At 43.9% G+C, this 22450-nt stretch overlaps 2 protein-coding genes across 5 annotated transcripts in view; one reads left to right on the top strand and one right to left on the bottom strand.

Annotated features, from left to right (window-relative positions):
* Nucleotides 1-640: 640 nt before the first annotated feature.
* Nucleotides 641-16552, bottom strand: LOC311624530 (C2 calcium-dependent domain-containing protein 4A-like). Of its 4 annotated transcripts, none has more exons than XM_084887903.1 (2): nt 16286-16552; nt 641-1908 (listed from the first exon to the last, which is right to left on the bottom strand). In XM_084887903.1, exon 2 carries the CDS (start codon nt 1854-1856, stop codon nt 744-746), a length of 1113 nt encoding a protein of 370 aa, XP_084744029.1. In that variant the 5' UTR covers nt 1857-1908; nt 16286-16552; the 3' UTR covers nt 641-743. The 4 variants fall into 4 exon arrangements, 3 of the variants coding, with proteins under 3 accessions (XP_084744029.1, XP_084744030.1, XP_084744028.1); XM_084887904.1 differs by lacking the exon at nt 16286-16552 and adding an exon at nt 16154-16184; XM_084887902.1 differs by lacking the exon at nt 16286-16552 and adding an exon at nt 2431-3522.
* VPS13C (vacuolar protein sorting 13 homolog C) overlaps nt 15582-22450 on the top strand; it is a 176898-nt gene continuing 170029 nt past the window's right edge. The window contains exon 1 of the mRNA XM_084886331.1: nt 15582-15810. Within this exon, the coding sequence (XP_084742457.1) occupies nt 15711-15810 (100 nt within the window). The 5' untranslated portion in view covers nt 15582-15710. The remainder of the gene's footprint in view (nt 15811-22450) is intronic.

The following is a 22450-nucleotide window of genomic DNA, read 5'->3' on the forward strand; positions in this document are numbered from 1 at the left end:
CAATTTTAGATATCTGCTGCATTCTCACAACATTAGTGAGATAGCCTGTGAGACACTGTGGTAGTACTTACTGAGATTAATGAGTACAATGTTTACTCAGGTGTAAATCCTGACTCGCTCTTATTCTGTGCCTCAATATCCTCATCTGTGAAATGAGAGTACAGTGCTGTTTAAGCTTAGAATACGAAAATGGTTTTAATTCCTCCAGTGCTTTTCCAACAAGATGTTGCCAAGAGTATCACCTTGGAATTCCTAATAATTCTCTGTTGACTTTGGGCAAGCCACTTCACCTCTCTTGGCCTCATTTTCTTATCCATGGTCTTAAACAGTGCTTCAAAAGTCACACATCCTCTAAGGAGGTTTCAGTGGATGTTGTGGGATGAACACACTGTAAAATGAAGAGAATGGAGCAAATAGATCGCCAAGACACCCTCTAGTTTTTATACATCATGTAATTCATTATCTCCCAGTATTACTGTGAGGGAACAAATGAAATGCAATGAATCTGCTGTCTGCATTGGGAAACCCTACTGCAGAACACCATACCACTTGCTAAAATGAATTTTGAAGGTATCACACCCTTTACTGTGATAATTAAGCCACTAACATCCCTGCCAATATTGGACTTAAACAAAGGCCACCGTGGAAGAATAAATACACGTTTATTTTGTACAAAACGGCTGTCAGTCCAGTGTCCTCGAGTCCCCACGGGCAGAAAGCGCCCCGCGGGCAGGGCTGAGCCCTCAGAGCAGCAGCAGGGAGCCCAGCAGCAGCTCGCCCTGGCCCAGCAGGCGGCCCCGCTTCAGCCCGCGGCCCTTGGCCTCGGCCTTGACGCGCACGGCCAGGCGGCACACCTCGTCCTCCGACAGCCCGTCGAAGCAGAAATCCTGGTCGAAGCCGGCCTTGCGGCTCCGCCGGAGCACGGCGCTGCGCTGCGGGCGCGCCTTGCCGGGCGGCTGCAGGACGAGGCTGACGCGGCAGCCCGCGGCGCAGGGCTCCGGGGCGCCCCCGGCCGGGCCCTCGGGGCGCAGCAGCCGGAGGCGGAGGCGCCCGCTGGCCGCGCTGTACTCGGCGGCCAGGCGCAGGGCGCCGCAGGCGCGGCCCAGAGCCACCATGCCCTCGGCCTCCACGCACTCGGGCCGCGGGCCGGGGTCCGACGGGGGGGACGCGGAGCGGGGCCGGGCCGGGGACCCCGAGCTGGAGGAGCGTTCCCCGTCCAGGTCCCCGCTGGACACCGAGCGGGCGCGGGCGAGGCTGTGACTCCTCCGGGCCTGCAGCGCGCGGCTCAGCAGCCCTTTGGGGGCCCGCAGGGGGCGGGGGCCGCGGAACCGCAGGGCGAGCGTGTTCCGGGGCGGGCGGGAGCCGCCGAAAGCCGCGGGTGGGGTGAAGCGGGCCCAGAGGGGGGCGTCTCCTCCTCCGCCGCCGCCGTAGGTGTGGGCCCGCGGGCGGAGCGCGGGCGGCGGCAGGAGCGCGGGGGCGCCGGGGCCCCCCAGGAAGAGCGACTCCTTGCGGCGGGTGTGCGGGCTCTCCAGCAGCGCGCAGAAGCCGTAGGCGGTGCGCGCGCGGGGCAGGTGAGGCAGCGAGAGCGCGGCCTGCGAGCGCGGGTCCCAGTCCGTGCGCCCCGCGCCGTCGTCGTCTCCTGCTCTTTTCACCCGGGAGTCCCGGTGCGCAGCCAGCACGGGGCAGGGCGCGAATCGCGGGGGGATGCAGAAATCTGGGATGCGGTCCGGGGTGAGCACGTTCGCACACTTGGCGGGCGCGTTGGCAGCGGTTCTCCTGGCCCAGCCCTGGAGCCGTCCGCTCCCGTCCCGCAGGAGGCGCTCGGGACCTAAGCCGAGCCGCTCCAGGCACCACATCAGGAGGCGGCAGGGGCCGGGTCTGGGCTACCCTCGGCTGGAGCTCGTCAGCCTGCAACGCACAAGCGCACACGGACTGTCAGCGTGAGCCCTGCAGGGCACAGCAATCCCTAACTTCTTTCTTCTGCTTTAGGGGTGCCTTCTCCTCCCTCTTTCGGGACTAAGCAAACTGTGCCCCCACCGCCACCCCACGCTGCTATGGCAAACTATGTTTTGGCGCCTGACAATCGTTCTTCATTTGTCCAGTCTCCGTTCAGTAGTCATGAACATTTCGGGGCTTATTGCTTTAATCTGACCCGCCCCAGCTGGTCTAAGGCAGAGACGACCAAAATGTTGGCCTCCTTGGTGCTTGTGCAATCATTTCCTGAATCCTTGGATTGCTCTAGTTCTGATTATTGAAATAATTACTCCCTCCCACCCCCTTTCCTGGACACTCAGCTTGGTCTCCCATTTTAGGGGCAAAGAGCCTCCTCGGACGAGTCCCGGGGAGTGAAAGCAAGGCTTTGGGTCCCACCGAATGTACCTGAGGTCCAGTGCCAGATGGACCTCGCACCGTCCTGTCTGGGGCACTTACCCGGAGGGGCTCCCGGGCGCGCAGCCTGCGGGAAGTTCAAAGGGCGCGCGGAGGGTAATACAGTAGAGAAGTCCAAGGACACCCGTCCGGAGCCTTTATAAGTGGGGCCTGGTTTGCCGGCCAGTGGGCGGGCAGGAGCGACGTTGCTCGGTAACTTGACTCCAGGCCTCCCTCCTCCTCCCCCCTCACCTACGTTTCTTTTGCCACGTGGCTGGATCTGCTGCGCAAGTTCGAGAGTTCCAGTTCTTTTTCTCTCCTGCTTGGTGTGGGGACGTTAACCTCAAAAACACTGAACAAGTTTCTGTTTCATCGCGTGCAAAAGAGGGTTAAATCTTTACTATGTCGCATAGTCATAGTGAGCATCTAGGGACACAAGGTGAATGAATGCACAGAACTCTACACCCACCACTAAGAGAAGAAAGAAGTTGGATTTGTCTCATTCTTACTTAATACCCTCTCCCAAATTCGGCCTTTCACTGGCCAGCTTTTCAAAGTTTCTTCAGATGCTTTATGTTTCTGTTCTGATTTAAGTGTTTTGTTTTGGTTTTTTTCTTTGTTGATCACTTTGGGTACCAGGAACCTTTTGGGGGGCTGAACATATTCCATACTGATCTGGGTGGAGTTACAGGGGTGTAGCCTTATGTAAAAAATCACCTAGCATAGGCCAGCCAGCGTGGCTCAGCGGTTGAGCTTCCACCTATGAACCAGGAGGTCAAGGTTGGGTTCCCTGTCAGGGCACGTGCTGGGGTTGCAGGCTCCATTCCCTGTGTGGTGCGTGCAGGAGGCAGCTCATTGATTCTCTTTCATTATTGATGTTTCTATCTCTCCTTCTCCCTTCTTCTCCGAAGTCAATAAAAATATATTTTTTAAAATATAAAAAATAATCTAGCATACATTTGATTACATACAAGATTATATGTATGGTATGCCTCTATATTTAAAAAAAAAATCTTAACAACCCATTTTTTAAGCCATGTTGTGCGGAGTTGCTGTTTTCTTATTGTTTTTTGGTGTGTTCTGATTTTGTTTTGATTTTTTAAAAATATATATTTTATTGAGTTTTCACAAAGAGGAAGAGAGAGGGATAGAGAGAAACATCGATCAGTTGTCTCCTGCACACCCCCCACTGGGAATGCGTCTGCAACCAAGGTACATGCCCTTGACTGGAATCAAAACCAGGACCTTCCAGTCTGCAGGCAGACACTCTATCCACTGAGCCAAACCAGTTTCGGCTTGTTTTGCTTTTTAATCTTCACCCGAGGATATGTGTTTTTTAAAATTGATTTAAGAGAGAAGGAGAGAAACATTGATGTGAGCAACATCTATTTTTTGCCTCTTGTAGGTGCCCCAATAGGGAATCGAATCTGCAATCTAGATATGAGCCCTGACCAGAAATCAAACCTGCCACCTTTTGGTGTATGGGAGGACATTCCAACTGAGCCACCCCAAAATGTGCTGAATTTTTATTGAAAAAATATATGCCTGAATACATCGGGGCTGTTGGAATCATCCTTTGGAGGCACCTTGATCACATCTGGCTTTTCTAGGCTGTACCCACTAAGAGACCCTTTTCATTCCTTTTGAAAGTTGCATGTTTTAATTCTGTAAGAAAGCCACTTCCATCTAGCTCAGGTTGAAAAAGATCTCAGACATTTTGTTCAGAATTTGGGTATATGCTAGCTAATTCTGCCTTGTTAATTAATTGCTTCTCCAAATAATTTTTCATAAATTAAATGATTTCATGCATAGAAGCAGTGATCATTATTTTTAATAAAAATAGAAGGGACAGCCAAAACCGGTTTGGCTCAATGGATAGAGCGTCGGCTTGGGGACTGAAAGGTCCCGGGTTCGATTCTGGTCAAGGGCATGTACCTTGGTTGTGGGCATATCCCCAGTAGGGCGGGGTGTGCAAGAGGCAGCTGATCGATGACTCTTTCTCATCGATGTTTCTAACTCTCTATCCCTCTCTCTTCCTCTCTGTACAAAATCAATAAAATATATTTTTTTAAAAAATAGAAGGGACATTGTAGAATATAGTGATTAAGAAAACGAGGTCTGGCCGAAATCGGTTTGGCTCAGTGGTAGAGCATTGGTCTGCGGACTGAAAGGTCCCAGGTTCGATTCTGGTCAGGGGCATGTACATTGGTTGCAGGCACATCCCCAGTAGGGGGCGTGCAGGAGGCAGCTGGTCGATGTTTCTCTCTCATCAACGTTTCTAACTCTCTATCTCTCTCCTTTCCTCTCTGTAAAAAAAAATCAATAAAATATATTAAAAAAAAAAAAAAAAAAAAAGAAAACGGGGTCTGAAATCAGATGTGGTTTTGATGTTAGAATGGTGGCTCCCTATGTGACATTGAGCAAGTTTAACTTTTCTAAGCCACAGTATCAAAGGTAAAATTAGGAGGTAGAGGCCTTTGGGAGGTAATGGGATTAGTGAGAGACCTATCATCATCATCATCATCATCATCATCATCATATCTACTTATAGAGTTGTATGAGTATATAATAAGAAAATGCATATAAAGAGGTTTGCATAGAGCCCAACATACACAAGTGCCAGATGTCATATTTATTATTTTTACAGAAGGGAGAAAATGTTCATTAATTCATTTATTCATTCAAAGCAATATTTACTATGCTTCCTGGATTCTGACCACCTTGTTATGTGGTCAAGATCATATCAGCTGCCGAAACCGGTTTGGCTCAGGGGTAGAGCGTTGGCCCGCAGACTGAAGGGTCCCGGGTTCTATTCTGGTGAAGGGCATGTACGTTGGTTGTGGGCACATCCCCGGTGAGGGGTGTGCAGGAGGCAGCTGGTCGATGTTCCTCTCTCATCGACGTTTCTGGCTCTCTATCTCTCTCCCTTCCTCTCTGTAAAAAATCAATAAAATATATTTTTAAAAAAAGATCATATCAGTAATGTATATTTGTCAGAAGAGGGATAAAATGATGAGGATGAAATATTTGAATTCCATATGGCAAAAGCAGGAATGAGGAGAAACTACTGAATATTATTTATATATTTAGTCTGAGGGACGGGGTTGGTAGGTTTCTGGGTTTGCCATGACCTTGACTAGCTACTTAAGGTCTTTATATCATCTCCATCCTGGTTAAAATTCTGGAGCCAGTGCTAAATCTTTGGGAGAATAATTACCAAGTTATATACTTGCAGGTCACATGCATGTGTTTTGACTTAACTTTTCTCAGGAGACAAAATGCTGTTAGCTTTGCAAGTAAGAGCCCAGAGAGCCCTTGGTTAAAATGCTGATGCTCACAATCAGAGAAGCTGGCTGAGAAGTTAAGAACGCTATGTTGCCCAGCTGGTATGACTCAATGGTTGAGTGTCAACCTATGGTCCAGGAGGTCACTCTTTAATTCCAGGTCAGGGCACATACCTGGGTTGCAGGCTCGATCCCCAGCAGGGATATGCAGGAAACAGCTGATCAATGATTCTCTTTCATCATTGATATTTCTATCTCTCTCTCCCTCCTCCTTCCTCTCTGAAACCAATAAAAGTATGTCTAAAACCACTTTTTAAACAAATAAAGAAAGTGATGTGGTGGTGGGGAAAAGGAAAAAAAAACAAAACACCAAAGCATGAGAAATGTTGTAGGGGTAAATAAATATATACTTTGGAGTGAACCTGTCCTAGGTTCAAATCTATTATGCAACTTTTTAGCTATAAGACTGTGGGCAAGTCAATTAGCCTCTTTGAACACACATTGTATATTGGAGATAATAATACCTATCACATGAGATTGTTGTGAGAGTTAAAAATGTATGAAATTCCTCTCACACAGTAAGTGCCAGCTAACAGTTACTGGTTGTTATTATAAAGGTTTACTTGGCCCGGGAATAGCTGATTCACCCATAGATTCATTTAAAAACAACTCTCTTCTTGGCCAGGAAAACAGATTTGCTTTGTTTTGGTTAACAATTCACCTTCTTCAATAACACTTTAACAGCATTTCCTGTATAAGATTTCTTGAAAACAGCAGAGATGTGCCCTTGTGTGGTCCCTTGTGACCACATTAAGCTCTTACTTTGGAAGCACGACCCAGGCGGTACTTGGGAGGATGATGTCACAGATTGAAGCCCTGTGCCTGGAACACACAAATCTACTCAGAGGAAGATTGCGGTCATTCTGAGCTCACAGCTACAGCTATGGGGACATCCAGTAATGGAGCTGGCAAACAATTCTGTGAAGTGAGTATGAATAGATCATCAACCATGGAGGCCAGAGGTGCTCTTAGAATAGAAGGAAACTAAACAATTTAAAGCAGACTTCATATATATATGATGTTGGATGCCAAGGAAAGCAAGAAGACTTTACAATCAAATAAAAGACTGCTATTCTGAGTTATCTACATATCATTCAACAGAATTAGCGTATGGAGTAATGGAAAGAATGCAGACCAGAAGTCAGGACACTTGGGTTTTAGCTCTGACGGTCACTAACTTGGGGAACTTCGGCGTGTCCCTTAATTCTCTCCTCTACTCAGTGTTTCCATCTGTCAAGCCAGAGGGTTGGATTAACCAGATGATGTTTCTTTTCCCCTGGTTCTAACACTTTGCAATTCACTCCCAGGCTTTCCGCCATTTAACCTTCCTAACTTCTCTGACTGGCCATGGTGTTATGCTTATTCTCTAGCTTTCTTCAGATTTCTGTTTTATTTTCCCCCCAAATCCCTTTTGCTCATCTTAAACTCCAGGGTTGGGGAATGGATCATAGGTAAGAGGCAGTATGAAGTTAGAATTTCTTATTTTTCTATCTTTTAAGGAAGAGTTGTTAGTTATATTTAATTTTTGAAATGCCATCAATTTCTGAATATTGATTTTTTTTTTTAATCCTGCAACTTTGCTAAATTCATTTATTAGATTTAGTTGTTGGGTTTTTTTTTTTTTTTTTTTTTTTTTTTTTTTTTTTTTTTTTTTTCTGGAGTCTTTATGTTTTTCTACATACAATATTATGTCATCTGCAAATAATGACAGTTTTACTTTCTCTTTTCCAATTTGGATGCCTTTTATTTCTTCTTGTCTGATCCCCACAGCTAGAACTTTCAGTACCATGTTGAATGAAAATGGTGAAAGCATACATCCTTTTCTTGTTCCTGATCTTAAGGAAAATGCTCTTAGTTTTTGCCCATTGAGTATAATTGGCTGTAGGTTTTTTTTACATATAGCCTTTATTATGTTGAGGTATCACCCCTTTATTCCCACTTTGCTGAGAATTTTTATCATAAATAGGTGCTGGATTTTATCAAATGCTTTTTCTGCATCTATTGATATGATCATGTAATTTTTATCTTTCATTTTGTTTATTTGATGTATCATATTTATTGCTTTGTGAATATTTTACCAACCTTGCATCACGGTGTGTGATCTTTTAAAGTATATTGATGGATCCAATTTGCTAATATTTTGTTGAGGATTTTAGCATCTATGTTCATGAGGTGTATCTATCATTTTCTTTCTTTGTTGTGACTTTACCTGGTTTTTGTATTAGGATAGTGTTGCCCTCGTAAAAAGAACTTGGAAATCTTCCCTCCTCTTGAATTTTTTGGAATAGTTTGAGGATAGGTGTTAGTTCTTTGAATGTTTGGTAAAATTCGCCCAAGCCATGTGGTCCAGGACTTTTGTTTGCTGGAAGGTTTTTTGTTTGTTTGTTTGTTTGTTTTTCTGCTGCAATTTTATTAGTTGTTATTAATCTAGTCAGATGTTCTGCTTCTTCCTGATTCAGTTTTGAAATATTCTAGGAATTATTCCATTTTGCCCAGGTTGACTATTTTGTTGGCATACAGTTTATTTTTTGGTAATATTTTCTTACAATGATTTGTATTTCTGTGATGTTGGTTGTTATCTGTCCTCTTTCATTTCTGATTTTATTTATTTGGGTTCTCTCTCTTTGTTTCTTGATGAGTCTGGCTAAAGGTTCATCGGTCCTTTCAATGGACCAACTTTTGGTTTCAGTGATCTGTATTTAAAAAAACAACTTTATTTTTGAAAATATTATAAAGACTCCCCTTTCCCCCACTAACCCCTTGTACCCTGACCCCATCCTCTGCCCTAGGCCTTCACAACCCATTTTGTATTTCTTTATTTTTAGTTTCCATAACAGTATTTTCTAAAGTGTCATTAATTTTGTTTTTAACAGAAAAAAATGTTTTGGTCATCTGTGCTTATTGCTTAATCTCTCATTGCAGGTTAGTTTTGCAATTGCCTTTTTTTGTCCTTCTTCTTCTTTAAAACATTTTTTATTTATTGATGAGAGAGAGAGAGAGAGAGAGAGAGAGAGAGAGAGAGAGAGATTGAGAGATTTGTTGTACCACTTACTTATGCATTCATTGGTTGATTCTTGTATTTGCCCTGACCGGGAATTGAACCTACAACCTTGGTGTATCAGGATGATGATCTAACCAACCGTGCTAGTTGGCCAGGGCCTTCTCATTGTTCTTAGTTAGAATTAGTTTAAGAACTGTAATTACCAGAATATTCCCTTTCTTTACATAACCTCTGTATCTAAATTCCTTTGGGTATTGTGCTTTGCATTAACATGCTAGTGATGTTTCCTGACATAATAGTTTGTTTCGTATAAGGACTGTAAATTTCTTCTTCAAGAAATATGGAAAATTTGGGGCATTACTGTGTGCACAAAACATACTTAAAAGGAAAAATATTAACATTTTAAAATGTTAATACTATATGGTAATAGTATCTATACTGATAATTTTGAGCTGAATTTTCTACTCTGAGATTTTCTATTCTGTCATTAACCTTTTAAAGGAAGATCTCCGAGAAGTACTAGTAGCCTAATGGTGATTTAACTAACTATTGAAAGAAAAGAGGGTGGCAATGCTCAGGAAGCTCGAGGAAATTAATACCTGCTGTATAATTTGGGGTTAAGTAATTTAATATTCTGAATTTAATTTTACTATAAAATGGAGACAATCCTACAACCTGGATTACTTATCTTACAAATCTTATGTGACGATTACATGAAAGTGCATACCTTGGCATAGTAATGGCATGATAGCTCATGAAGAAGTATTAATAAAATGGAATAATGCATGTATAAGTACCCATATGTATCATTCTTTCAAAAGTATAGAAATACAAGGAATTATTAGAGAAGGATTAGTATTGTTCACTTCTCCAACCAGAGCCAACCTTTGTTCCATTCGCTTGACCTTGCTATTCTGCCCATGGCATCTTTTATCTTTGTTATTCAAACTTTGTGTGATGAATGAGGCCGTCCCATCCAGAATTTATTTATTTATTTATTTTTGTACTCCCCTCAGTGCATAGTTGGTCGGAGTATATATAAGGAGAGAGGGATTTTTGGAAGAGAGCATGTGGACTATGAACAACTTTTGGGGGGCTTTCTGAACATTGTAAAGTTATTGGGTGCTTTTGATATGGTGACTAACCTGTGCTTACTTGTGCTTTGGAAAAACAGCTTCTGTGGTGGTGTGCTGATGAATGAAGAAGGGAAAAACTGAAGGCCAGTGTAGAGAGCACCTGCGAAAGCACATGGACATTTCTTTAACTATTGTCAGCTGAATCCAGTGGCATTGGCAAGCCACATCCTGGTAACACACTTTGCCAGAGGTAGGAGTGTTGTCAGCTTGATCTTCAGCCCAGGTGTCAGGGGGTGGGTTTTGTTATTTAAATCCAGCCAAGCAGCAGGAATGAATACCACTCTGGCCCACCCAAGAATGCACATAGTCTCCTTTGTCTTGACTTTTAGTAAAACTTCTTGTGTGTTTTTTGTTTGTTTGTTTGTTTGTTTTTGTTTTTTGTTTTTTTTCCTGTGTAAAATAAATACATTGGCTCTGGGTCCCTGTCTCTCCATCAGAGGACAGTGGTCCCACCCAGCCCCAGCTTTTTCCTTCTATATCTGTGTCTGTATCTTTCTTTCATTTTCTCAATCCCTAGCAACCCCTACTCAGGAACCAGACCACTCTCTAGCCACACTGAATATGGAAAAGAGAGAAATATTCACAGGCCAGGAATCCAGTTAGAAGGTTATTGAATGGTCCAGGTGAGACAAAGAGAATTTAAGAAATATGGCAAAAGCAAAACGGACAGGTTTGGCTATTAGTTTGTTGTGGATCGTGATAGAAAAGTGCTAAGTGCCTCCTAGGTATCTTGTCAGGGTGACTGAGATAAAAAAAAAACAAAACACAAATGGTTAAGAATTTATTTTCTGTGTGAAGGAATGGAGAATTAAGGTGGGTATTGATAGTGAAGCATATTAATAACCCCTCCTTTGGAAAAACTAGTTGAAACTGCTGTTTTAGAATTATTTTATTTTTGCTATTCCCTCTGTTATTTTTAGACTGTAAAATAACTTCGTTTTTTGCTTGAATAGAAAAGATAAACTTAGAGATCCAAGATGGTGGCGTAGGTAAACACACCTAAACTGCTGCCACACACAACAGTTTCAAAACTACAACTGAAAACAAAATGTCTTTATCATGCAAGACCACGGGAAAACTGGCTGGAAGGAAGCTCTACAACTAGATTGAAAGAGAAAGGAGCATTCAGGGCACAAGCGCTGAAAAACTGAGGTACAGGGGCAAAAGCGGAATACAGGCAGGCAGTGGATCCTGGGTGGCGGAGGGCATTGCTTTCTTCAACCCGAAGAGAGACAAGCTCCCAATCTCTCTGAAATCCAGTTTCTGGGGGGAAGCTGGACTGTCTGCCATCAGGTCAGAAAGTGAGGATGGCTTGCTTGCAGAGCTGCGCACAAGAATAATTGTTTGCTGTGCTGGGGCATGAGAGGCGGGACATGGTCAGAGAGGCAGAGAAGGCTGACTGGCAGCCATCACTGTTGGCCACACCCTAGCCTAGTGACTCCCTGAGACTCCACCCCCACAATCTATGATACGAACACACCCAAGCTCCAAGCAGCGGCTTCTGCATATGAATGGCCTTCTCTATTGCAATTTAACCTAGCAAACTTGCAACCTGGTGCAGACAGCTCCAAAGCTTCCAAGATCCAAGCAGGGAGGAGAGGACTGTGGTTCTCACTGTAGCTCCTGCTGGGAGGCCTCAGACAGTAGCTGAACTGCACCTCATTGGAGATCTGGAAACTAATGTATCTAGTGGTCCGTGTGAGACGACACCAGATTTCAACTACTCTCACAAGGGACACGTTCAAGAGACAGACTCAGTGAGCACCAAAGCCCTATGGGAACAAGTACTCCCCCATAAATGTGTCTCCAGCACAGCAATTGTTCTGTTATAGACACAGTGGGTCCTCACAGCAACTGGCCTGGAGGTCAATTCCTTCCAGTGACACCAACAACAATCAAGACTTAACTATAACAGCCGAAACCGGTTTGGCTCAATGGATAGAGCGTCTGCTTGGGGACTGAAGGGACCCAGGTTCGATTCCGGTCAAGGGCATGTACCTTGGTTGCGGGCACATCCCCAGTAGGGGGTGAACAAGAGGCAGCTGATCGATGACTCTCTCTCATCGATGTTTCTAATTCTCTATCCTCTCTCTTCCTCTCTGTACAAAATCAATAAAATATATTAAAAAAAAGAAAAAAAGAAAAAGAAAGCTAAAGATGAAGTTAGCAGCAAGAAATGGGGATTTGTTGAAAAACACATTAGTAAAAAAAAAAAAAAAGACTTAACTATAACAAGGGTGTACATACAATCCACAAAGGGGTGTACCAAGAGTGTCCACCTCAGGTACCTGGGAGGCTGACCCACTGAAACATATAGGACACCTTAACACACAAACACAAAGCCACCCTACCAACTCTGGGAAGCAGCAAAAATGCTGATAAAAGGAAATAGATCTCAAACAAAAGAAATGAAGGAGAACAAAAGACTAGATATAGAGTTCAAAACAATGGTTATAAGGTTTTTCAAGAATTTCCTAGAAAAGGCCGATAAATTTAACGAGACCCTCAAGGATATGAAAAAGAAATTAAACCAACTAGAAATTAAACATACACAGACTGAAATTAAAATATATATATATATATATATATATATATATATATATATACATACAGAGACCCAACAGCAGACTAGAAAAACGCAAGAATCAAGTCAAAGATTTGGAATACAGAGAGTCAAAGGACACTCTTCTGGAGAAGCAAGAAGAGAAGAGAATCCAGAAAGTTGAAGATAGTGTAAGAAACCTCTGGGACAACTTCAAGTGTACCAACATCAGAATTATGGGGGTGCCAGAGGAAGAGAGAGAGCAAGACACTGAAATCCTGTTTGAAGAAATAATGACTGAAAACTTCCCCCACCTGATGAAAGAAATAGACTTAAAAGTCCAGGCAGCACAGAGAACCCCAAACAAAAGGAATCCAAAGAGGACCACACCAAGACACATCATAATTAAAATGCCAAGAGCAAAAGACAAAGAGAGAATATTAAAAGCAGCAAGAGAAAAACAGTTAATTACCTACAAGGGAGCACCCATATGATTGTTAGCCAATTTCTCAACAGAAACTATGCAGGCCAGACGGGAGTGGCAAGGAATAGTCAAAGTGATGAATAGCAAGAACCTACAACCAAGATTACCCAGCAAAGTTATCATTCAGAATTGAAGGGCAGATAAAAAGCTTCACAGATCAGAAAAAGCTAAAGGAGTACATCACCACCAAACCAGTATTATATGAAATGCTTAAAGGTGTTCTTTAAAAAGAGGAAAAAGAAGAAAAAAGTAAAGATAAAAATTATGAACAACAAACATATCTATCAACAAGTTAATCTAAAAGTCAAGTGAATTAAAAATCTAAGGAACAGAATAAACTGGTGAATATAATAGAATCAGGGACATAGAATGGGAGGGGATTGATAATTCTCAGGGGGAAAGGGGTGTCTATGTGGGGGGTATGGGAAGAAACTGGACAAAAATCATATATCTATGGATGAGAACAGTGGGGGAGGGAGGGTTGAGGAGGTAAGAGCAGAGGGTGGAGTGGGACCAAGTGGAGGGGAGCTATGGGAAGGAAAAAACAATTGTAATAATCTGAACAAGAAAGATTTATTTAAAAAAGAAAAGATAAACTTAATTGTCTGACCTTGCAAACTAGCCATCTAACATAAGGGACTGATATGCTGATATTGATGCCAGGTGCTTGTATAGATATGATACTCAAGGTTATAGGTGTCTGTATAGATATATGATACTCAAGGTTACAAGTTGTCTGTATAGATATGATATGTACTAGATATGATATGTTTGCTAGATATGATGTTTGCTAGATATGATATGTTTGCTAGATATGATATGTTTGCTAGATGTGATATGTACTCAAGGTTTCAAGCTGTCTACAAAAATAACTTACACAAAGAACTAGAAGGATATAAAAAGGAAATATTCCTGTGCTTGTTCAGAATTTGACAGAGGTAATCTGCTCTGAACCTGCGCACAATAAAGATGACTCCTAACTAAATGGCTCATTAAGGTGTCTTGTCCAGCTCCCTGATTTGTGATACAACAGTAGTACTGATTAGTACTGTTTTTTTTTTTTCTTTTATATCAATATTACATATAACCGAATATAGACATCGGACCTTTTATTTTCTTCTTCAGTAGACTTTGAACTTAAGACATTTTTTCTTTTTGATTCTATCTTAGTCCTTTGAGGCTGCTCTAACAAAGTATCATAGACTGGATGGTTTAAAACAATGCAAATTTATTTCACATTTCTGGAGGCTGGGAGGACCGAGATCAATGTGCCAGCCAATTCAGTCCGGTGAGGGTCCATTTCCTGGCTCATAGATGGTGGTCTTCTTGCTATCTCTTCACATGGCAGATGGGGGAAGGAGCTCTCTGCCTCTCTCTACCAATTCAGGAGGGCTCTGCTTAATTACCCAATAACCTCCCACCGGCCCCACCACCCTAATATCATCCTATTGGGGAGTAGGATTTCAACATATGAAATTTGGGAGCACACAGTCAATCTATAGCAGTTGTTGAAGAACAATTCTCACAGTTTTTTCAGAAGTAATGTGTAGCAGAGCACTTAATAAATGCTAAGGACTACAAATAATCCACCATTTCTGAGGTTTATGCAGAAATGCTGTATCTCCACAGCATTTTGAAATATATTTTTAGAAAAAAACATCCAGTTCTCTAAACAGAATTGATTTGTCCACGGGTACAATTCACTAACATAAATAGCCCTTGAGTTATAAAAGCCTTACTCTCAATGTCTTGATACACCCGAGACAGTTCAATGATAGCATGGAAGAAAGTGATATATTGATAACATGCAAGCCACATACAAACAAAAAAAGCACCAGGTTTTCTTGTTCTTTGTTTTCTTAACGAGGTAGGCAAGGAGTGGCCCTGAGTTAAAAGAATGAATCAAACACAGAAGGGAGTAAACGAATGAGTTAAGAACAAAATGCATGTTCAGTTCCCATTCTATCTACCATCTCAGGATGCCATTCTGTTCCTACCCCACCCACTTCTAAATTATTCAGGTATGTTTTCAGGAAGCAAAAAGAAATGGGCAGAAACCGGTTTGGCTCAGTGGATAGGGCATAGGTCTGCTGACTGAAAGGCCCCAGGATCCCATTCAGGCATGTACATTGGTTGCGGGCACATTCCCCATAGGGGGTGTGCAGGAGGCAGCTGATCAATGTTTCTCTCTCATCCTCTCTGTAAAAAATCAATAATAATAATAAAAAGAAACGGAGACCTTGCCCCAGGTAGCCGACAGAACAAGGGCGCGGAGCCTAGTCCCCACCCGGAGGGGGGCGGGTGGCTCGTTAGGCGGTGCACCGGGTGGACGCCGGTCCGCAAAGCGCCGCGCAGCAGGGCCGGCCCCAGTGAGGCGCCGCGCAGCTGCCTTCCCCGGACATGGCCGAGCTCTGCGGACTCGGACCCGGCATCTGCAGAGGATGATGGCGGGCCAGCAGCGTGGTCCCACAGATGTCCGCACGCAGTGACTCCTGCCCTCCCTTTCATTCACATCCTTCCCTCGCGTGCAGCGCTCCCGGTGCGGCTGCCGCGGCGGGCCTGAAGCCAGCTCCCCTCTGCTCTCCGCCCGCCCCAGGCCCGGGGTGCTCGCTACACTAGGCGGCCAGGTTCGGGGCCGCGCGCGCGCACGTCGGGGAGGTCTGCGGCCGCGCGCAGATCCGGGGCCCGGCGGCGGCGCGCCTGCGCACAGGCCGGTCACGCGCGCGCGCGGCGGGGCGGGCCGGCGCCGGAGGGGCTGTCATTCGCCGCGCGCCGCGCCGCCCTCCGCTGCGCCCCGCGGTTCCGGCTCCGCCCTCCCCGCCGCCGCAGCCCCGCCATGGTGCTGGAGTCGGTGGTCGCGGACCTGCTGAACCGCTTCCTGGGGGACTATGTGGAGAACCTGGACAAGTCCCAGCTGAAGCTGGGCATCTGGGGCGGTAAGCGAGAGGGCGCGGCCGGCGGGGCGCGGCGCGGGCGGAGGGGCCCACGCTGCGGGCTCCGCGCCCAGTGCAGCGGGGGCCCTGCTCCCGGTGCCGCCGAGACCCCGCCTCCGGGGAGGGCGCTCGCGCGGGCCCCCCTCCCCGCCCCGCCGGCAGGTGCGAGGCGCCCTGAGACCGGTGCCGCCTCCACCTCCGCCCCCGCCGCCCTGAGGTGCCGGGGCCGGCGGGGTGGGGGGTGCGCCAGCCGCGCTCGCGCTGCCCGGACCCCTGAGGCCTCCCTGGGGGTCTCGCCCCGCAGCCCTCAGCTTGGCTCCATAGCATAAAAAACCAAAATAAAAACCTTTTCTGCTCCCGCATCACGTGAAGTGTGAGGATGGTTGCTTGGTCGCACACGCTCAAATAAAGTGGCATCAAGGAAAAAAGCAAAAGGGGAACTTGCATTTCGCATATATCTTGGGCATTGTATACCGACCAGAAGCTGGCTGGCTTCTCCGGGGTTGCAGGGTTTGGGAACGATGGGCAGGGGAAGATCGTTGCAAAAGGCGTGTCAGTAGGTCAGCTTCCGAGAAAGTGATTTCTTTCCTTCGTATTTACTTTTCCCCCAATAAGCGGAGGACTTTCAGTTTTGTTAACTAGCGGTGGAAAGATGGAAAGGAAGGCAAGGCCACGACCAGCACCCTCATTAATTAGGGGCATGACCAAGAATGTACGCCTACATTTCTATCCTAGGGGTTGTGCGTAGTAGTATGCTTGCACCCTCTTCATAAAACTTAACTATTTGCACTAATAATGCGTCAGACTTTGGGGTCATTGGAGATACTTTCTAACTCTGAAGAGTTTTGGGATTTTTTTTTTTTGTCAGGCGTGGAGGGAGGTCAGAGAATTACCCAAAAGGATAGAACTGCTTTTAGTTCAGTCAACAAGCTATGGCTCTTGAGCACTTGAAATGTGATTAGTGCTGTATGTATAAAATACACACCAAGTTTTGAGAAAATAGGAGGGAGAATGTAGTATCTCAATTTTTATGTTGGTTACATGTTGAAGTGATAATATTATATTGGATTAAATACAGTATATTAAAGTTTATTCCTGATTTTATTTTTACTTAAAAAACAAAAACCTGGCCCTTGAACGTGTTTGAACCATATGGGTCTACTTACACTTGGATTTTTAAATCTGCCTTGCTCAAGGGTTAACTGCAATTACACATATGTGAACTGTACATTTATATAGGCATGTATATTTCACAATGAAATCCACACACACAAAAAAGTATTGTGATAAGGATGGGGAAATTTATTTGAATTTCTAGAATTGGGAAGTTGTATGTGGATACTGTCTTTAAATTGGAGAAGCATTCTTAAATCTTAGTTTCCTTATTTGTGGTATGGAGAAATAACAGAGATAATGTGAAAATCCTTAGTCATTATAATTTTTAAGCTGTTAATACTGATAGAAATAGTGAGGATAAACAAACCTGGCTGAGTGATTGAAAACAACCTGCTCTATTTTACTTTATTTTCATGAGTATGTTTCTTCAAGACGCAGATTTCAGGGCTTTCATATTCTATAGTGTGATAATTTTGTGTAAAGCTAACACCACACAAACAGTTCTTATTTCTCAAACAGATTTCTTAAAAGAAACAAAACCTACTTGCATTTGAATTTACACTTACATTACTTACGTTACCTGCTGGTTAGCTTGTAAGTCAGGTTTTCAAAGGTTCAGAAAAGTGCCTGGTGGGCATATGGCTGCCAAGGCAAGTAGGGATTATTATCTAGATTTTTGTTCCTCACCCACTGCTACTGGGAGATAAATTGCACAGCCGTTGGCTATTTGAGGTGTGTCCAGGTTATAATTGTTTTAAGAGTAACAAATATTTGAAAGGGTATGTTGAAATGGCAGGTGTTTTGCAATTTGGTTCAAGTTGTGTTGCTTATTATGTAGAACCCTTGTCAATTTGATTTTTCAAATTGATGTACTGTGGAAGAAAGTAAGGAAAATCCTCCACTCAGAGTTTGGCTGCTCTCATTTCCATTTGATAAGTAAAATATACATAGAGGCTGTGATGTGTTGGATGTAAGGTGTGACCAGGGGTAGGAGCCAGGTGGAGTGCCCTCAGAGTTTGTAGGTCTGCAAACCAGGCTGAGCCCCTGCTGATCTTTGTGCTGTCTGTCCTTCACTTCACTCCTGATACTTTCCCACCAGCTGCCAGACATTGTTGGAGCGGCATAAGGAAGGAGGAAACCTGGGGTCTAATGCCATCTTCTATACTGCCTACTTGTATGGTGCTTGGCAAATTACTGAACAGTGATCAGTAGTTTATCTGTAAAAGGTTTATTCACGGCCATCTTTTCTGACTAAATTTTTGTGATTTGAACAAGACCAGAGCAGTGTGTGCTCCTTTCTTAGTTAAGTCATACTGCTTCTTGCTCTGTCTTTATGGTAAGAAATGATAGTCAAATGATGTATTTTTCCTTTTTGTTCTTTACTCAAGTACCGGTGAGCAGAGGCCACAGTCATGAAATATGACAAGATAAATGAAGATAAATTTTAGTCTTTTATTGATGTTTGTGAGTTCAAATCTAATATATTAAACTAGAGGCCCGGTGCATGACATTCCTGCACTGGGCAGGTGTCCCTCAGTATAGTCTGTGCCCTCTTGCAGTCCGGGATCTCTTGGGGGATGTTCGCCTGCCGGCTTAGGCCGCTTCCCATCAACTCTGAGCCTTGCTTCTGGCTGAGCAGTGCTTCCCCCTGTGGGAGCGCACTCATCACTAGGGGGCAGCTCCTGCATTGATTGTCTGCACCCTGGTGGTCAGTGCACATCATAGTGACCGATTGTTCTGCCGTTTGGTCAACTTGGCTATTAGCCTTTTACTATATAGGATAGGATTGTCTTAATAGATAGCCGCAGGGAGCTTGAGAATGCAAGAAAAAGCAGGCCTGCCAAAAACGGTTTGGCTCAGTGGATAAAGCGTCAGCCTGCAGAATGAAGGGTCCCAGGTTCGATTCCCCTCAAGGGCATGTACTTTGGTTGTGGGCACATCCCCAGTAGAGGTGTGCAAGAGGCAGCTGATTGATGTTTCTCTCTCATTGATGATCGTAACTCTCTATCTCTTTCCCTTTCTCTCTGTAAAAAAAAAAATCAATAAAATATATTAAAAAAAAAAAAAAAGGAAAACAAAAAAGAAAAAGCAGGCCTCTGTTTATTTTTACCATGACACATAAAACAGCATATCTAGGTATTTCTAAACTTGTAGATGTATTTTTTTTAGTCCTATCCTCCCAGCTAATACTTGATTTAGTGAAGGCCATATTTCTTATTAGCTTGACTATCGCATATAAAATAAACAACAAAAAGTTCAATATTGTAATGTAATATGTTTAGGCTCAGTTATCATAATTAAAACAGTGCCTAAAATTTAAATTGAAAACACCTTTCCACATATTTATATAGCATCAAAAATTAAAAATTCACCCCTTTTATAGAAATAAAACTGGGAGTTGGTACTTTGGTAACCTTCCTGCTAGGAAGCTCTGCCGCATTACTCACTAGTATGAGCTCCGTGAAGTGTATTTGAAAGGGAGAAAGTTCAGTGGTAACATGGCAGATCTCCAGCTTTCTTTGCCAAGACTTCCTGTTTCAGTAGGGAAATGGAAAGAGTAAGAGTTAATTGTTTCCTCCTCCCCTCCCCAGACAATTCACTGTGCACTCCTATTGAAAGGTGTCTAGATTGGGTAATTTGGTTTAAATAGCTACATTCAATTGAAATGAATCCCTACAATATTTTCTTCAGTATTTACTAAAACATTAGTTATTAAAGTAATTTGATTTGGGCTTTAAAAAAACGATCAGTAATTTACTTCAGCTCACTTATTTGGAAAATAAATGTTTGAATATTTTAATATACTTTTAAAAAAATACATTTTATTGATTTTGTACAGAGAGGAAGGGTGAGAGATAGAGAGCTAGAAACATCCATGAGAGAGAGTCATCGATCAGTTGCCTCTTGCACACCCCCTACTGGGGATGTGCCCGCAACCAAGGTACATGCCCTTGACTGGAATCGAACTCGGGTCCCTTCAGTCCCCAAGCCGACGCTCTATCCATTGAGCCAAACCGGTTTTGGCTTAATATACTTTTAAATAAATGAGTGCTTATGTTATAGATATATAAAGGAATTCTTTTTTAAAAAAAAATATATTTTATTGATTTTTATACAGAGAGGAAGGGAGAGAGATAGTTAGAAACATCGATGAGAGAGAGTCATCGATCAGCTGCCTCTTGCACCCCCCCCCCCCACTGGGGATATGCCCGCAACCAAGGTACATGCCCTTGACCGGAATCGAACCCAGGACCCTTCAGTCCCCAAGCCGACGCTCTATCCATTGAGCCAAACTGGTCCCGGCCATAAAGGAATTCTTAAATAAAAAATAAATCCAAAGCACCACATATTCTTTTTCCATTATTTTATAACTAGGGGCCTGGTGCATGAAATTCATGCACTGGGGATACAGAGGGGTGGTTCCGCAGCTTGACCTGCATCCTCTTGCAGTCCCGGACTCCTTGGGGGATGTTTGACTGCCGGCTTAGGCCCGCTCCTGCTGTCGGGCTAGCAGTCAGATATCCTCCCCAGTCCAGGACCACTTTTTCCTTACAGTTCACCTGCTTGCTGCTCCTTACTACTCGGCTTGCTGCTCCTTAGTCCTGTCATGGAGGCGGGAGAGGCTCCCACCAACACTACTGAGCTTGTCAGCCGTGAACCCACCTTCTTGCTGAGTGGCACTTTCCCTGTGGGAGTGTACATCATAGTGACTTGTTGTCCTGGGTGTTCTGCTGTAATGGTTGCTTAGGCTTTTATTATATAGACTAGAGGTGCACCAGTGGGGTCCCTCAGCCTGGCCTGTATGTAGATTGGGCCGAAACTGGCTCTCTGACATTTCTCAAGGGGTCCCGGATTACAAGAGGGCACAGGCCAGGCTGAGGGACCCCCACTGATGCATGATTGTAGCCAGGGAGAGATGCAGGATGTTCAGCCAGGAAAGGACTGCGGGAGGGCTCCAGGGCGTGTCTGGCCCATCTTGCTCAGTCCTGATGGGCCAGACCCCAGCAGCAAGCTCACCTACCAGTTGGAGTATCTGTCCCCTGGTGGTCAGTGCACATCATAGCGACTGGTTGACCTGTTGACTGTCTGCTCCCTTGTGGTCAGTGCATATCTTAGTGACTGGTCGACTGCCCCCTGGTGGTTAGTGCATGTCATAGTGAGTGGTTGAGCAGCCTTAGCATATCATTAGTACATTATGCTTTGATTGGTTGAACAGCCTATCGGACATTTAGTATATTAGGCTTTTATTTATTTATTTATTTATTATTATTTTTAAAAAAATATATTTTATTGATTTTTCACAGAGAGGAAGAGAGAGGGATAGAGAGTTAGAAACATCGATGAGAGAGAATCATCGATCCGCTGCCTCTTGCACACCCCCCACTGGGGATGTGCCTGCAACCAAGGTACATGCCCTTGCCCGGAATCGAACCTGGGACCTTTCAGTCCGCAGGCCGATGCTCTATCCACTGAGCCAAACTGGTCCTGGCTATTAGGCTTTTATTATATAGGATATACAAAACTTGTTGCATGGACTAGACATGAGATTTTTGTTCTTGGTTCATTATTTTTGTTTTTAATCACAGTTTTGGGTTAACTTGTATGTTTTATATTAGGAATATTGACCAGGGAGTCAGGAGATATAGGTTCTTATTCTTAGCACTGCCATAAATTAATTGTATAACTTTAGGCTTTGATTTTTTTAATGTATAAGTGACAGGAGATTAGGCTTTAAAGATCTTTATGATTCTAAATAGGTATAAGCTATAAATTGTGAATTTCTGTCTTTTGTTTTAAGAAAAAATGTAGATAAAAATATGTTTTTATTGATTTCAGAGAGAAGAAGGGAGAGGGAGAGGGAGAGGAGGAGAGAGAGATAGAAACATTAATGATGAGAGAAAATCATTGATCCATTGCTTCCTACACATTTCCTACTGGGAATGAAGCCCCAAACCTGGGCATTTCTATGATCTACTGGTGTAGTGGTCGGCAAACTCATTAATCAACAGAGCCAAATATCATCAGTGCAATGATTGAAATTTCTTTTGAGAGCCAGATTTTTTAAACTTAAACTTCTTCTAACGCCATTTCTTCAAAATAGATTCCCCCAGGCTGTGGTGTTTTGTGGAAGAGTCACACTCTAGGGGCCAAAGAGCTGCATGTGGCTCACGAGCCGCAGTTTGCCGACCACCGTACTGGTGCATGAGTCGAAGCTCAACCACTGAGTCACACCAGCTGGGTTGGAAGAATACAGAATTAAAAAAAATGACTGAAATGACCATTTTGTAGTGTTATCTCCTGCTTGTATGTTTTCCACTGTGGCACTGTCCTTTGCTCTGGCAATCCTCCTAATATAAACATTGACTATCCAGCCTTTCTGGTTATGGTCTTGTTTATTGTAATGGTTTTAGTTACCCTTTTTGTTTTGAATTTCTACACAGTCTTAAAATGCAAAGACTAGAGGTGGATCTACCAACAACACAGGCCTCTTAATGCTGAGTCTAATTCTTATATGGCATTTTTTTTT

The sequence above is a fragment of the Pipistrellus hanaki genome, assembly GCF_964339955.1.
Source record: "Pipistrellus hanaki genome assembly, chromosome: 1".
Classification (NCBI taxonomy): domain Eukaryota; kingdom Metazoa; phylum Chordata; class Mammalia; order Chiroptera; family Vespertilionidae; genus Pipistrellus; species Pipistrellus hanaki.

Bases quoted from the DNA above. Each gene is read 5' to 3' on its own strand.
- LOC311624530 (XM_084887903.1), bottom strand. From the start codon at position 1,856: ATGTGGTGCCTGGAGCGGCTCGGCTTAGGTCCCGAGCGCCTCCTGCGG.